General features: G+C 38.1%; 1 protein-coding gene across 2 annotated transcripts; it reads left to right on the top strand.

The window, feature by feature from the left end:
- The first annotated feature begins 1,657 nt into the window (after nucleotides 1-1,657).
- On the top strand, nucleotides 1,658-15,186 carry LOC126402714 (X-linked retinitis pigmentosa GTPase regulator-like). 2 transcript variants are annotated; one of them, XM_050064909.1, is made up of 14 exons: nucleotides 1,658-1,778; nucleotides 2,227-2,352; nucleotides 3,611-3,703; nucleotides 4,088-4,150; nucleotides 4,233-4,391; nucleotides 5,730-5,879; nucleotides 5,968-6,126; nucleotides 7,260-7,415; nucleotides 7,511-7,635; nucleotides 8,491-8,682; nucleotides 8,770-8,907; nucleotides 9,059-9,148; nucleotides 9,232-9,291; nucleotides 11,451-15,186. In XM_050064909.1, exons 1-14 carry the CDS (start codon nucleotides 1,748-1,750, stop codon nucleotides 13,638-13,640), a joined length of 3,732 nt encoding a protein of 1,243 aa, XP_049920866.1. In that variant the 5' UTR covers nucleotides 1,658-1,747; the 3' UTR covers nucleotides 13,641-15,186. The 2 variants fall into 2 exon arrangements, with proteins under 2 accessions (XP_049920866.1, XP_049920865.1); XM_050064908.1 differs by having other exon boundaries at nucleotides 8,770-8,929; nucleotides 9,054-9,148.
- The last annotated feature ends 2,131 nt before the right edge of the window (nucleotides 15,187-17,317 follow it).

Raw genomic sequence — 17,317 nt, 5'->3', positions numbered from 1 at the left:
CGATACGATATGTTGTAATATGACACGATATGAGACGATACGATACGATATGTTGCAATACGACACGATATGATACGATACGATACGATATGTTGCAATACGACACGATAGGAGACAATACGATAGGATACGATACGATATGGTGCAATACGACATGATAGGAGACGATACGATACGATATGTTGCAATACGACACGATAGGAGACAATACGATACGATACTATACGATATGGTGCAATACGGCATGACAGGAGACGATATGATACGATAAGATATGGCGCAATACGACGCGATAGGAGATGATGCGATGCGATACGGTATGATAGGATAGGATACGATACGGTATGGTGCAATACGACATGATAGGAGACGATACGATATGATATGGTGCAATATGACACGATAGGGGATGATACGATATAATATGGTGCAATACGACATGATAGGAGATGATACGATACGATACAATACGATATGGTGCAATACAACACGACAGGAGACGATGCGATGCGATACGGTATGATGGGATACGATACGATATGGCGCAATACAGGACACGATACATAACGATACGATAAGATACAATATGGTGTAATACGACACAATAGAAGATGATACAATACGATATGATACGATATGGTGCAATATGACACAATACGATACGATATGATGCAATACGACACTACAGGAGATGATATGTTACGATACATCAGGTGTAATACGACACAATAGAAGATGATACAATACAATACGATACGATATGATGCAATACGACACTACAGGAGATGATATGTTACGATACGATATGGTGCAATACGACATGGATAGGAGCCGATAACTTATAATGCGATGCAATACAATAAGAGACAGTAAGATATGATAAGAAGATATGATGAGGTAGAAATAGGCAAAAAAAAAAAATCAAGAAAGTCAAAGAGCGAGTTTTAATATACTTAATCCCCGAGGGTAATTATTATTTTTTTTTTTTCACTCCAAAATACACACCCATGCGCAAACAAGACCTATACATGCATTGAATGGAGAGATGTTGGAGGGGGCTGCCTTGGACAGGTGCTCTGAGCAGCTGGGGGCTCAGTGTTCTGCTCAAGGGCACCTCAGCAGTGTCCAGGAGGCGAACTGACACCTCTCAAGCTACCAGTTTACTCTTCATATTCGGTCTGTACGGGGACTTAAACAGCGACCCTACAGTTCCCGAGCTAAGTCCTGATGGACCGAGTCCCATTTCTTGTTTCAACATAAAAACATCTTGTTATAGAAAAAACGAACGAACAAAAAAACCTTCTACGTTATCACCTGAAACTGATCCTTCTTTTTTGTTCTTTCTTTCAGACGTGAGAGCACTACGCTTCCACAGCATATAACATAACATAAAGTGGAATAGAATAAAAAAAAAGAAATAAATTATTATAATAATAACAATAATAATTATTATTATTACTTTGAAAGGCTCTGTAAAAAAATAGAATTAAAAATATATACATTTTTGTATTAAAAAACGATCACAAAAAGCAAAAACATCCGAAACATGCACACATTTAAAACAAAACCATGTAAACACTCGTGTGTTCTCAGCATCAAAACAAGCGTCCTGTCCCTTTAAGAGTCACGTCGTCAGCGTCGTAACCTAGGAGAAGTTGTGTTTACTTCCGGGTTGTGGCAGTCGAAAACAAGAGGGGCAGCAGCACGCCCACGGACACCGAGCAAAGCGGATTAAAGCGCCGCAGACATGGCAGGGGAGTCCGAGGACGAGATACCAGGTGAGTCCTGATGGAATATCGATTATTAAGATGATTATTGATGAATAATAATGATTACTTCCGGCAGCTTATCGGTGAGTTTAGCTTTAGCTTCTGCTTTAGCTCGCTGGCTAACGGTTAATAAACCGCTATAATCACTTTCACCGCTTCAACCTGACATTTACAAATATACTCTACATATTTAATACTCACGACTAGCTTTATGTGTGACGTCATTATCTGTTTATACGTTTCTGTGCTGCTTAACTTCTTTAAAAGTTCGCTTTGACACGTGCTCTGTGTTTTAATATCAATACGGTGTCTTTATATTGATATCAGAGGCTTATGTTTGAGTTGGCTTTATGAATTCAGTCATATGGATGTGATGGATTAATAATCAGATTTGTGCTAGATTTATCTTCCGTTTGACTGATTCTATTTGATTCTGTTTGTTCTTCTTCTGGCTCAGAATCAGGAGCAGTTTTCACTTTTGGAAAGAGCAAATTCGCCGACAATGTCCCCAGTAAATTCTGGCTTAAAAACGACGTCCCGTCAAAGATCGCCTGTGGGGACGAGCACACCGCCTTAATCACAGGTTAGAGACACTCTGATGATATCTGACATTGAAGTTCATCACTGTGATTCTGATCCTGTTTCATGCTGAGTGAGATTTAATTTTTTGGTGAGCTGGAAGATTTGAGTTCAAAAACTGTTGTATGTCTTTGAAACTGTTTCATAGAAAACAAAATAACCACCTTAGAAATCAGCCCTCTGTCTCAGTGGATAGATTATTGCACACAGGCTCAGGGGCTGAAATGTCAGGGACCCTCCAGACTTTCATCTGCAACATGTTACTCAGACCAGGGAGAGACTCACAGTGAGCACAATGAGATGTTAAACGACAATGAAGACACAGAAAATGACCATAAAGAGACTCAAAATAACTACAGACACATAAACCAAATACAAAAAAGACAAAATGAAGACAGAAAGAAACTAAGAGACACAAATTGACCAAGAAAGACAGGAAGTGACAACAAGGAGACACAAAATCACCTCACAGAGACACAAAATGACCTCAAAGAGACACAAAATGACCCTAAAGAGACACAACATGTCCCCAAAGAGACACAAATGACCCTAAAGAGACAACATGACCCTAAAGAGACACAAAATGACCCTAAAGAGACACAACATGACCTCAAAGAGACACAAAATGACCCTAAAGAGACACAACATGTCCCCAAAGAGACACAAAATGACCCTAAAGAGACACAACATGTCCCCAAAGAGACACAAAATGACCCCAAAGAGACACAACATGACTTCAAAGAGACACAAAATGACCCCAAAGAGACACAAAACGACCCCAAAGAGACACAAAATGACCCTAAAGAGACACAACATGTCCCCAAAGAGACACAAAATGACCCCAAAGAGACACAACATGACTTCAAAGAGACACAAAATGACCCCAAAGAGACAACATGACTTCAAAGAGACAACATGATAGCCAAAGAGACACAAAATGACCCCAAAGAGACACAAAATGACCAAGAGACACAACATGACTTCAAAGAGACAACATGATAGCCAAAGAGACACAACATGTCCCCAAAGAGACACAACATGTCCCCAAAGAGACACATGTCCCCAAAGAGACACAACATGACCCCAAAGAGACACAAAATGACCTTAAAGAGACACAAAATGACCAAGAGACACAACATGACCCCAAAGAGACACAAAGTGACCCTAAAGAGACACAATATGACCCCAAAGAGACACAAAATGTTGCATGTCTGTGCCCAGGACCTCATTGTCTCATGATGCGTCCATGTGTGTCTCCACAGAAAATGGGAAACTCTTCATGTTTGGCAGCAACAACTGGGGCCAGCTGGGTCTGGGGTCCAAAGTGACGGTGAACAAGCCCACTTGTGTCAAAGGTCGGTCCTTAAAGGAGCTCTCTCCTTCCTGTTTTAGCCCCCGAGAGGAGGGAGGGCATTGTTTGTGTCTGCGCTGCCACTGACAGCTGTCCTCCGCCTCCTCGAGGACACGCCTCCTTCGGCCTGGACAGGAAGCTGTTATATTAACACCAGAATATGAACAGGAATAATCCCCTGATATTAGAGGTGTTAGAGCCGAGCTGGAGGGGAGACCCACAGATCTGTCTCCACTATAATCCCAATCTGGAGAGTCTGTAATCTGGGTTAATCTAGAGGGCCGGTGCAGACGATTGGTCGCTCAATTATTTCAACTCGCCTCTTCACAGCAGTCACTCACACACACATTTATTTGCATCATTAAAGATGAATCTTGTCTAATTTCAGCCCTGAAGTCAGAGAAAGTTGAGTTCGTGGCCTGTGGGAGAAACCACACTCTGATCTCCACAGGTGAGCGTCTCTCTGTGAGGACCAGTTTATATTTGAACCTCCTCTGAACGATGAGCCGTCAGTGTGGTTTCCCTCTCTGTAGCTCAGGGGAAGGTGTTCGCCTCAGGGGGGAACAGTGAGGGTCAGCTGGGGCTCGGCGACTGCGAGGAGAGGACAGCCTTCCAGAGGGTCGCGTTCTTCGATTCACGAGGGCCAATCAAAATGCTCGCTGCCGGGTCGAACACCTCCGCCGCTCTCACAGGTGACATTCAGACATTCTTTTCTTTATTAATGAGGCATCACAGCAGCTTGTGAGCTCACATGGCAGTTTGGATAGTAGTGTTTTAAATTTAAAATTCTAAATTGAATATATTATTTAAATTTAGATTTCTTTCATTACATTTATTAGATTTGTCAAATTTTAGATTTTACTAAAGATTTTTCTAAAATTTCTGATAATAATAATACTACAAATTTCTTTGTCAATAAATTGGATTTTTTAAATGTCATTTTTTAAGAGCCATTTAAATTTTGATTTAGTTTCAGATGTTTTAAGTAAATTAGATTTTTTTACTATTTAAAAAAACAAGTTAAAAGTATTTAAAGTTATATTTTGAATTTTTTATTCCGATTTCTTTCTTGGTAAATTTAAATTCAAATTTGAAAATGTAATTAAATGTATAAAATTACTGAATATAAATAAGTATGAAATTAAAATTTGCCTTTTTTAAGTTTAAAATTTTGTCAGCATAGTCAAGTTTTTAATGATGAATTTTCATTTAAAATGTTATTAAAATTTATAATAATATTACTTTTTTAGTTTTGGTATTTAGTTAGTAAATTTGATTTTTTTAATGTATTTTTTAAATGTTAAATTTGTCACAGATTTTAAAGTAAATTAGATTTTTTTCTATTAAAAAAGACGTAAAAAGTATTTAAAGTTACATTTTAATATTTTGACATTTTCTTTTTCAGTAAATTAGATTTTTAAATTTAAAATTTAAAATTGAATATGAATTTAAATGTATATGTCTTAAATTTAAGATATTGTCCATAAATTGAATTTTCAAATGATGAATTTTACTAAAATTTATATTAACATTGATACCTTTTTTTTGTTTTGAGAATTTGACAATAAATCAGATTTTATTTCTTTTTTTTTCCAACTTTTTTTTTTCAAATAGTTTTTCGTAATTTATATTTTAATTTTTTGTGTTTAAAAGTAGTAAACTAGATTTTTGAATTAAGTAAAAAAAAATTATTTCAAAATTCAACATGTTGTGGTCTTCAGAAACAAATTTGTTTACAAGTATAGTTTTGTGTAAATGCATAAAACATTTCAGGGTATATTAATAAAATGGGTAAAATAATTACATTATAGTGTGAATAGAAGTTCACTTAATTAAATACTGTCACCTTTTTTTCAGTTGTTCAAAAAAACGTAAGTGCTGTTATACATCCTGTAGGTTTTATAAAATGCTGAAAGACAAGACGGAGAAAAGACATGTTAAAGAAATGCAGTGGAGCAGAATTTAAAAACAAAAGAAAATAAAATCAATTAGAAAATAAAAACAACCTCTGGATGTACTTCCTGTCACAGAGAGCGGTAAACTGTTCATGTGGGGCGACAACACGGAGGGTCAGATCGGTTTGGGGAAGGAGAGCCACGCCTCGTCGCCACAGGAAGTCAGCGTGGGGCAACCAATCAGCTGGGTGTCCTGTGGGTACTACCACTCTGCCTTCGTCACAGGTGAGCACAGAGGAAACAGGTACAGCGGGATGCAAAGAGTGATGGAGCTGTATGTGTTGTGTGAAACTCTTCTTTGTGTGCGTCTCAGTGGACGGAGCTCTGTACACGTTTGGTGAGTGTGATAGTGGCAAACTGGGCCTGGGCACCGACCAGCTGCCTCGACACCGAGTCCCTCAGCTGGTGAAGAGCGTCAAGGAGCCCGTGGTTCAGGTGGCCTGTGGAGGAGGACACACGGTGGCACTCACAGGTCGGTACTGCAAGATATGCTTCATTTTGTTGACTTAAAGTTACATTACAAGTGTCTTGTACTTTAATACCTGTGTGTTTGTTTGTTTTTTGTTGCTTTTTCTTTTAATATTTTAATTATGCTAATTTTATTTATTTATTTATTTTTGAATTTTAATTATTTACATTATATTCTTTTGTATTTTTTTATATGTATAACATAAAGTATATTATTTATTTAGCTGTTTGTTTTAATTTATATATTTTATTTTTTATATTCTTGACATAAGTTATTTAGGTAATATGTTTTGAATTTTTTATATTTATAACATAAAGTATATTATTTATTTATTTTGTTTTTTGTTTTAATGTATATATTTTATTTTTGTATACTTAACTTTCAATAAAATACAATATTTTTTAATTTATTTTTTTAATTTATTACATATATTTATTTATTTTGTTTTTTGGTGTTATTTTCATATTCTTGACTTTTAATTATTTAAATGATATTTTAATTTATTTTTTAAATTTATTACATACGCTATATAATTTTATTTTGTTTTTTTTGTGTTACCATGTATATTTTAATTTCATTTTCTTGACTTTTGATTATTTACAATATATTGTGATTTATTTTCTGAATTTATTACATTTGTTATATTTATTTATTTTGTTTTTTGTTTTAATGTGTATATTTTATTTTGTATACTTGACTTTAAATTAATTACAATATATTTTGATTTATTTTTTTAATTTATAACACACACTGTATTTGCTTTTTCAATTTTTATTAATACATATTTTTTATTTAATTTATATTTAAAGGTTTTATTTATTTATTTGTTGATATTTTATGTTTATTTTTCATTATTAATAACAAGAAATGTTTTTGATTTTTTTGTGAGTAATTTTTAGTAATAGGTGTCAGATTTTCAAATGACAGGTAAAATATAAAAATAAAATGTTTGATATTATATGTATATGTATATATATATATATATATATATATATTTATATTAAAAAAAACCAATCAATACCAACATTATCTGTGGAAATGACGAGTGCAGATATAAGAGAGAAATGTCCTGTTAGCTGTCAGAGGTCAGACATGATGGATTTATTTAGCTGATGTGTTTTGTTTTTCTCTCTCAGAGGACGACGTGTTCACGTTTGGTCTCGGTCAGTTCGGCCAGCTCGGTCACGGGACGTTCATCTTTGAGTCCCGGCTGCCGCGGCCTGTCGAGCACTTCAAGAGAGGCCGAGTGTGTCAGGTGACCTGTGGAGAGAACCACACTGCCGTCATCACAGGTCATGCTGCCTCTTTGATGTCATCTTTAGTTTCATCAGTGTTTCACTGGTTTGATGAACGTAACTTTCTTTAAACGTGTGCTTGTTATTTTTAGATGGCGGCCTGCTGTACACGTTTGGAGACGGCAGACACGGGAAACTGGGCCTGGGAGAAGAAAACTTCACCAACCAGTTTAAACCGACTCTGTGTCCACGTTTCCTCAAGTACAACGTTCAGGCCGTACGTCTCTCACATAATGTTCATAATTATTCTTTTTTTAAATAAAAGAAAAGAGTTTTCTTCATATAATTTATCATTTTTTATTGTTTCGTAAATTTATTTGAGTTATTTATTTTTTTGTAATACTACTATTTTTAAAACTGTATTTATCTTTATATAAAATATTTTATTAAATTTCCTATTTTTACCTTTTTATGTTTTAATATATGTTTAATTTTTCTATATTTTAATAATCAGATTTAAATATTTTATTTATTTTATGTATAATTATTTCATATATATGATATACCCTGATATTGTATTTTAATTTGCCATTTTTTATTTGTATTTTTCTATATATTTTTTCTATATTATAGTTTTTTAAATATATGTTTTTTATTAATATTTATTTTTTATATGTATTTTATATAATAATTTTTAATCATTATATGAAATATTTTAATATAATTAAATTTAAAATTTGACACTTTTATATTTGTATTATATATATAGTTATATAATATATTTTAATTAATTTTATTTTTTATATTCGTATATATTATATGTTTTTATTTATTTTGTAATTTAAATATCATGTATTTATTTTATGATTTCTTAATTATTTGCATTCTATTTTCATGTATTTTCTACATTTCATGCAAGTTTGTATTCATTATTATATTTTTTTGAATACATTTTCAATTTTTTATTAATTAAGAAATCAAAACATTTTATTTATTTGTAGGTATTTTATGTTTATTGTACTTATTAAAATCAATGACAGTGAACATATTTTGATTTATTTGTGAGTAATACAGTAGTTTGTAATTTTTTTTAGATGTTCGATAGTAATTTATGGTCTGTGTCTGTGTACAGGCTCCGTGCGGCGGCTGCCACATGGTCGTGTTGGCTCGGCCGCGGGATCCGAGCTGCACTGACGTCATTCTGGAGGAAGACGACGTGACGGAAGATTACCTGGAGAAGCCTTACGTGGAGCTGCTGGGGGACACGACGGACTCCTCCACCCTGCAGAGGAGCCTCTCTGCTCGGGTCCGCAGGAGGGAGAGGGTGGGTACAGAGCACAGAGGCTGGTTCCTCCATCCTCCTCCACAGATGGAGAATGAGTCGTGACTGTCCTCACCTTTCCCTCCACAGGAGAGATCTCCGGACCAGTTCGGCACCATGTTCCACACGCTGCCCGCCATGACGCCCGGCTACCTGCACCCGCCGCTGCCCGTCTCCAGCCACACCATCCCGCCCAGACTGCCTCCACCTGAGCTGACCCACAGAAAGGTGCTCAATGGCACTCACCAGGGTACCTACCTCACCACACCTCCACCTCCTGTCCTCCTAATTTTGAGCAGATCTCTGCGTATTCTTTCTCTGACCTTCCCTCAGAACTTGAACCTAATATGGCGTCCTGTTTTCTCCCTCGTCAGAGCAGACAGGAGGCGAGACAGACAGCGTTGTGGAGAGCCTGACTGACACGGACAGTGTTAAAGGCCTCGGAGAAACCACGGACTTCCTCAACATGGTGAGAGATCAGTGAACTCGCCCTGAGTGAGGTGTGACAGGTGGAACATGTGTTCATTTTGTTTTCTTTCCTCCTCCTGACAGACACACGTGATGAAGATGGACCCCGGTGATAAAACACTCACTCTGTCTCCAGTTCAGAAGGTAAGCTTTCTAAATGTTTGCTGATTAACTATTGATTCATCGTCATTCTGCTCTCTTTCTTTCCAACACACAACTCTTCTTCTACACTCACTTCTCTTCATCAGGTCCATACCTGAGGTTGTTTTTTATATAGAAACCAGTGATGGAGTGTAACTAAGTACATTTTACTAATTACATAATTTTACTGAGGTAAAGTCTGAATGCAACTCGTCAATTAGACTTTCCAAGAGGAATATAAATAAAAACATCCTGAAACATCCAGAAAACTACAACTCAATAACCAGAATAAATGTTGGCAATGTGTGTTTCTGCAAACCATCAATATGTTACATTTGTATGTTACGATGCAACAAATATGTTAATGCTGCGGTTAACGTGTGGTTAGGTTTCGCCAATAAAAACCACATAGTTATGGTTAGGAAAAGATCGTGTTTTGGCTTAAAATACCCACTTTTTGTGGCACAAAACTTGGCAGTAAAAACAGCCATGGGTCACTAAAAAACACCTACGTTTGGGGCCCAGAAAGCCACAAGAAAAACAGCCACAGGTTGTGAAACACCCCCGCATTTTAGGCCTAAAAAGCTGCTGGAAAAACAGCTATGGATCCCATAAAAGCACCCTTGTTTATGGCCTAGAAAGCTGCTTGAAAAAAACAGCCATGGGTTGCTGAAAATCACCCACATGAGGGACGAAAAAGCCGCTGGAAAAACAGCCACAAATCTCTTGAAAACCTCCATGTAGAGGCCTTAAAATCTGCTGGAAAAACAGCCACCAGTTGCAAAAAAACACCCATGGTTAAGGCCTAAAAACAGTATCAAGTTGCTAAAAACACCAATGTTTGGGGTCCATAAGCTGCCAAAAAAAACATCCAAGGGTCACTGAAAATGGCCCAGGTTTAGGACCCAGAGAAAAACAGCCACAGGTTGTGAAACACCCCCACATTTTAGGCCTAAAAAGCTGTTGGAAAAACAGCCACAGGACCCAAAAACACACCAATGTTTGGGGCTTGAAAAGCTGCTGGAAAAACAGCTATGGATTCCCTAAAAGCACCCTTGTTTAAGGTCTAGAAAGCAGCTTGAAAACAGCCATGGGTTGCTGAAAATCACCCACATTAGGGCCCAGAAAGCAGCTAGAAAAACAGCCACAGGACCCAAAAACACACCAATGTGTGGGGCCTAAAAAGCTCCTGGAAAAACAGCCAGAGGTCATTAAAAACACCCACATTAGAGGTCTTAAAAGCCACAAGGCTGTGAAAATACACCCACCTTTCAGGCCTAAAATGCTGCTGTAAAAACAGCCACAGGTCCCTAAAAACGCCCATGTTTGGGGCCTGAAAAACAGCTATGGATCCCTTAAAAGCACCGTTGTTTAGGGCCCAGAAAGCGCCTGGAAAAACAGCCACCAGTCGCTAAAAAACACCCAAGGTTAAGGCCTAAAAGCTGCTGGAAAAACGGTATCAGGTCACTAAAAACTGATGTTTGGGGTCCATAAGCTGCCAAAAAACATCCACGGGTCACTGAAAATGGCCCATGTTTAGGACCCAGAGAGTCGCTAGAAAAACAGCCACAGGTTGAGAAACACCCCCACATTTTAGGCCTAAAAAGCTGCTGGAAAAACAGACACAGGTCCCTAAAAAACACCCAAGTTTGTGGCGCAAAATCCCGCCAGGAAAAAACACAAGTTGCTAAAAATCACCCATATTGAGGGCCTGAAAGCTGCTGGAAAAACAATGACAAGCTGCTACTAAACACCCATGTTAGGGTACCTAATCTGAGGAAAAGTGCCAAACTTGCACTAAAAAAGATGAAATTCTAAGACTTAAAGAACTCACCAGAAAATATAACAAATACTATTTAAGAAAAAGTGTCTAGAAGAGTCTGTTTCTTGTGTCGCCTTCTCTTCCAGGAGCAGCTCCTCTTAAATTTCCTCTTGTTGGTGAAATAAATTTCTCAGTTCTTACATATTTAAGGAAAGAGACTAAAAATAGAAATAACCTCATGAACCACCTTGATGAAAGTCAGAAACAAAGAAGAGTTGTGACATTTTTCTCTCATAAACATTTTCTTTTGTCTCTTTTAATTTTTCCTGCATGCCTCTGTTGTCTTCTCTAACGCATGCCTCTCTTTCACCCTCTGCTTGCTGTCTGGTGCCGGGGATAGAGGAAGGGTAAGCATGGTAAGACCACTAAAGGGCAGAGAGAGAACCCAGTGAAGGAGAGTAAGCTCCTGAAGCAGAGCAGCTTCTCTTCCACTTCCCCGTCTCGTGGCAGCAAGGCTGTGTCTCCTCGCCGTCCGCTACCCACGGAGCTCCTGAGGAGCCCTGGCGCTCGGTCTCTGGCTCCTCAGAGCCCACACAGACTCAGAACAACCAACAAAGAGAATCTGACCATGGAGGAGCTGCAGAGGAAGCCCAGTAAGAACAAACCGAGCGTAGGGGACATTAGGAAGGCGGCGTCCAAGCAGCGGCTGAGGCCAGCTCAGGGGAAGAGCCAGCTGATAGAGGTCGGCAGGAAGCTGGAGTCTAAACAAAGTCCTGAAACCAGGAAGATGGTTGTTTCAGGCGCAGAGAAAGTGAAGCCGTCGAAACCTAAAAGCAAACCGATAGCAGTGCGAAGTGCAGGAGCTAGCTCGCCACGCTCACCTGGGTTTCACCTGGGTGACGCTTTGGATGACGAGAGCTCAGGTCGACGTCTCTCCGAGGTTAGAAAGAAATCTAAAGACGCAGATTTTTCTAAAAAGTCCAAGAACGAGAAAAACAAAAAAGAGGCAGAATCAAACAAAGAAACTTCGTCGAAGCTCGGCCTGCTTGCCGGAGCGGCCTCGCTCGCAGCAGGGTCGGTGTTAGTGCATGAGGTGGCGTCCAGAAGCCGTTTGAGCTCGCCGTCGCTGTCCGAGAGCAGCCATAGCGCCAGGAAAGACAGTACGACAAAGTCACGGAGCGAGGAGTCCGAAAGTGGTGCTGCGGATGTTAGCAACAAGTCCGCCGTCAGCATCAACATCATACCTGATAGTTCTGAAGGCAGGACGAGTCAGGACGAGAAGGACACGAGTCAGGACGAGGAAGACACGAGTCAGGACGAGAAGGGAAGGAGTCAGGATGAGAAGGACACAAGTGAGGACGAGAAGGACACGAGTCAGGACGAGAAGGACACGAATCAGGACGAGGAAGACACGAGTCAGGACGAGAAGGGAAGGAGTCAGGATGAGAAGGACACAAGTCAGGACGAGAAGGACACGGTTGAGGATGACAAGGACACAAGTCAGGACGAGAAGGGAACGAGTCAGGATGAAAGTGAGGAGGAGAGTAAGGACTCTACGACGGTCAAACAGGAGGAGGAGGAGGATGAAGATGAGGAAGAGCAGAGAACCAGTGCAGATGTAAGCGAGGAAGAGGAAGAGGAGGATGTCAGTCACATCAAGAAAGTAACAGAAGAAGAAGACGAAGATGACGAAGACAGCAGCACTCTTCAACCAGAGGATGAGTCGGAAAGCGAAGCAGGCGAGGAGGCAAGTGGGGATGAGGAGGAAGACAGCGCTGAGGAAGAGGAGGAGGAAGAGGAAGAGGAAGCGAGCGCGACGGCAGGAAGTGAAAGTGAAGACGAGACTGAATCAAAGGAGAGCAAAGGAGGTGATGCAGGAGAGGAAGAGGAGGAGGAGGAGGAAAGTGAGGAAGGGTCGAGTCAGGAGACAGAGAGCAAAGGAGGAGAGTCTGAACATGATGAGGAGGAGGAGGGTGAGGAAGAAGAAGAGGGGGATCTGGAAAAAGAGGGTGAGGAGGAGGAGGAAGGTGAGGGTGAGTCTGCTAAGTCGTCTGAGGAGGAAGAGGAGAGTGAGGTAGAGAGTGAGACAGAGGGAGGAGAAGAGGAGGAGGAAGCAGAGGAGGGGGAGGAGAGTAGTGCAGCGGAGGAAGAGGAGGAGGCAGAGGAGAGTGAAAATGAAGAGGAAGCAGAGGAGGAGAGTGAAAATGAAGAGGAAGAGGAGGAAGCAGAGGAAGAGGAGGAAGAGAGTGCTGAGGAAAAAGAGAGTGAGAAGGAAGTGGTAGAAGAAGAGGAGGAGGAGGAGGATCAAGATAGTGAGGTCGAGGAGGAAGAGGCTGATGAGGATGAGGAGGAAGAGGCTGATGAGGATGAGGAGGAGGCAGAAGAAGAAGAGGAGGGGGAGGAAGGTGAAGAAGAAGAAGAAGAAGAAGGAGAAGATGAGGAAGAGGATGTTGTCAAAAAGAAAAAGTCAGCTGAGGTCAGAAGCATTAAGTCCAGAGGTAAACAGAGGTCAGGGGTCAAAGGTCAGGCAGCAGATGAGTCAGAGGAGTTTTGGGACGACGTGTTGCCGCAGTACCTCAACCTGAAATAACTCTAATAATCAACATGATCAATATTTTTATCTGTGAAACATCAGGAAACAACAGAGCCCAGTTTCAAACATATACATTCACACCGGCGCTATTTGGTCCACTTTAAACGAACCCTGGTCCGCTTCCACAGATAGTTCGGTTCGTTTGGAGTGGTGTGAACGCTCATTCGAACTCTGGTGCAGAACCAAACGAGCGAAACCGTGTCCGCTTAAAAAACTGGGGGTCTTGGTTCACTTGCAAGTGAACCCTGGTGCGGTTCGCTTACAGTGGGAAATGCAAACGGACTATCCAGCGAACCAAAGAGAGGGAGTGAACCAAAGACAGGAAGTGAATCAAAGAGAGGAAGTGAAACAAAGACAGGAAGTGAATCAAAGAGAGGAAGTGAAACAAAGACAGCAAGTGAAACAAAGACAGGAAGTGAACCAAAAACAGCGCGACCCGGGAGAAGCAGTTTTTAAATTGTTTAGCGAGAGGTTCGCTTCTTAATCGTGTTTTTTTCTTGTCTTGTCTTGTCTGTTGTCGTTTCGGGCAACGCTGCCCCCAAACGCGCAGCTGTTATAACTGCGTGACGTTGTCCTGGCGGTTTGGTCCGCTTTAAAAAGTGCAGTGTGAAAATGAACCAAACCAAATGAAGGTGCGAAATTTTTCGGCAGTCCCAGCCCAATTGAACCAAGTCCCCCGGACTATCCTGGTGTGAATACGCCCCAAGGTTCAAAATGGCACAAATGGGCTTCCATAGCTATTAGCCGTTAGCATTAGCATAGTGTTGAGTGTAGCTTTAACAATGGATCAGATCATTAGAGCTCGTAGTGACAAAGTATCATCAGCAACTGTACGACTCTCCTGAACTTCTTCTAGCTCAAAGTTTTACGACCCACGGCTTCATCGTCTTGGCGACAGTCGACCTCCAGGTGAAGTCGTATCTTCAGGTCAAACTAAAACTGTGTCTCTGGCCCTTTGGCCGATGTTACAAAGTGAGTTTCTCCATAAATCTTCCTGTTTACAAACTATTACGTGAGAGTGTTTATCGCCAGCCAGTCTGTATGAATCTGAAGCTACACGAGGATAAGAGTTTGGGGACGAACCAGGTCCCTGAACGTCTCACTCATGGTGCCTTTACTGCTCATATTCCTGTCATTCTTATCTCATCATCTTATTCACTTCTCATGTGATGACACGTTTCTATTTCCGTCTTCATGTTTTATTCACAACTGCTTTTTATAATGCTCGTCTTAAACTTTGCTTTTAAAGAGTGTGTTTACGTCTTTCTGTGGCAGCTTGAAATGGTTCATGTGGGTAAAAGAAAGGAAAGTTTTTAGTTTATTTTGGTTCAGTATTTTAGACACAGTGAAGAGAAGGAGTTGGAAACATCAGTGGTAAATAAAAAATAAGATGCCAGTACTTTATTATTCTCCAGACAGGCTGCTTTGATTAAAGATTTACATTTTTATTTTATTTCATCTTCTGCTTTTTACTTTCTTTGTCTGTTTTTGTTCATTTCTGTGTTTGTAATAAATATTGATATTTATTTCATTCATTTTGTTTTGGTTGTTTGTTTTTTAAGAGAGATAACTTTTAAGAAAAGTTTGAGACGGAGGGTGTAACATTAAAAACAAGTCATGTTTTGAATGATCAGACTCGATATTTCATCAAATCGAACCCAGAAATTGAAAAAAATTGGAAAAATTACGCAGGTATTTTATTTGGACTTTGACGTCTTTACAGCTAATTATTATTTTAATTTTTACTTAATCTCTGTATTTTTCCTCCTTTTAATTGTTTTTTGTCTTAAAAATGTCATAAAATACAGAGTAGTGTTTATAATAAATTCCCAACAATCCAACGTGACATCGTCATAACTCAAAGATATTTATTTAAGTAAGATAAAAAACAGACACAATAACTTAAATATTGATCTTTTCATCAAATGTCCATAAACTCTGACGTCTGTCATCTCAGTTTGTTGAGTGTTTGATTGGCCAGTTACAGGATCAGGTGGGACTTGTTTTCTTACTTCCTGTCACGTCTCTGTGTTTCTAATCCGTCGTGTCATCCCCTCCCGTCATTCCCTGCCTATGTATACCTATTCTGCCGATGTGATGAAAGGAATTTGTCCGGAATAATGACTTAGTATCACAAACGAATGACATAGTGTATCAAAATAATGACCCAACTTTCTCTGGCTAACTTATTTTGAGATGTTAAGTCAATATTTTAAGATATTATTTTGAGAAAGTTTCTCCTTATTTTGAGATGCAAAATCTTTTTTTTGAGATAAACACGTTATTATTTTTGAAAAAAAGTTCGTAATTATTTTTAATTGAGTCAGTAATTTGAGATATTACATCAATATGTTGAGACACTTAGTCATTATTTCAAGAAAGTTTACCATTTTGAGATATTTGGTCAAAATTTTAAGATAAATTAGTAATTTTTTAGAAAGTTTATCAATATCTTGAGATACAAAGTCATTATTTCAATATAGATAAATCATTATTTTAGAAGGTTTGATATAAGTTTAAGATATTAAGTCATTCTTTGAGATAAGTTAATCGTTATTTTGAGAAAGTTTCGTACTATTTTGAGGTATTATGTCAAAATTTCAAGATAAGTATTTTTTTTTTTCAGGAAGATTCTAAATATTTTGAGATACTAAGTGACTATTTCTAGATAAACAAGTCACTATTGTAAAATAAGTCATTATTTTAAAATATTTAGTCAATATCTTGAGATACAAAGTCATTATTTCAATATAGATAAGTCATTATTTTAAGTTTAAGATATTAAGTCATTCTTTGAGATAAGTTAATCATTATTTTGAGAAAGTTTCGTACTATTTTGAGATATTATGTCAAAATTTCAAGATAAACAAGTACTTTTTTTTTCAGGAAGATTCTAAATATTTTGAGATACTGAGTGACTATTTCTATATAAAGAAGTAATTATTTAGAAATAAAGTTTTTTGAGATAAACACATTGTTATTTTTGAAAAAAGTTAGTAATTATTTTTTCATGAAGTCATTAATTTGAGATATTACATCAATATGTTGAGACACTTAGTCATTATTTCAAGAAAGTTTACCATTTTGAGATATTTGGTCAAAATTTTAAGATAAATTAGTAATTTTTTAGAAAGTTTATCAATATCTTGAGATACAAAGTCATTATTTCAATATAGATAAATCATTATTTTAGAAGGTTTGACATAAGTTTAAGATATTAAGTCATTCTTTGAGATAAGTTAATCATTATTTTGAGAAAGTTTCGTACTATTTTGAGATATTATGTCAAAAGTATTTTTTTCAGGAAGATTCTAAATATTTTGAGATACTAAGTGACTATTTCTAGATAAACAAGTCACTATTGTAAAATAAGTCATTATTTTAAAATAAAGACAATATTTTGAGTCTTTTTTTCGAGATAAGTAAGACATTATTTTGAAAGGAGTCAATATTTTGAGATACCAAATCATTATTTTGAAATAGGTTATTATTGTGAGACTAGTCCATATCCATTGGTAGCTTTGTCACCTTCTACCTATGCCAATCCTCAATGCCTATGTGCAGTTTCACATAGATTGACCACGTCAGTGAGTAGAAAAACGTGGGACAGACAGAATGACTGACTGACAGAATGACACACTGACAGTTTCCGTGATTATGTACAGCATACCATA

Source organism: Epinephelus moara, chromosome 16, assembly GCF_006386435.1.
Source record: "Epinephelus moara isolate mb chromosome 16, YSFRI_EMoa_1.0, whole genome shotgun sequence".
Lineage (NCBI taxonomy): Eukaryota > Metazoa > Chordata > Actinopteri > Perciformes > Serranidae > Epinephelus > Epinephelus moara.
This window is presented reverse-complemented; position numbering and strand designations above follow the sequence as displayed.

Bases quoted from the DNA above. Each gene is read 5' to 3' on its own strand.
- LOC126402714 (XM_050064908.1), top strand. From the start codon at position 1,748: ATGGCAGGGGAGTCCGAGGACGAGATACCAG. The intron at 4,151-4,232 runs GTGAGCGTCTCT...CCCTCTCTGTAG, and splicing joins CCACACTCTGATCTCCACAG to CTCAGGGGAAGGTGTTCGCC. The intron at 9,292-11,450 runs GTAAGCTTTCTA...TGCCGGGGATAG, and splicing joins CTCTGTCTCCAGTTCAGAAG to AGGAAGGGTAAGCATGGTAA.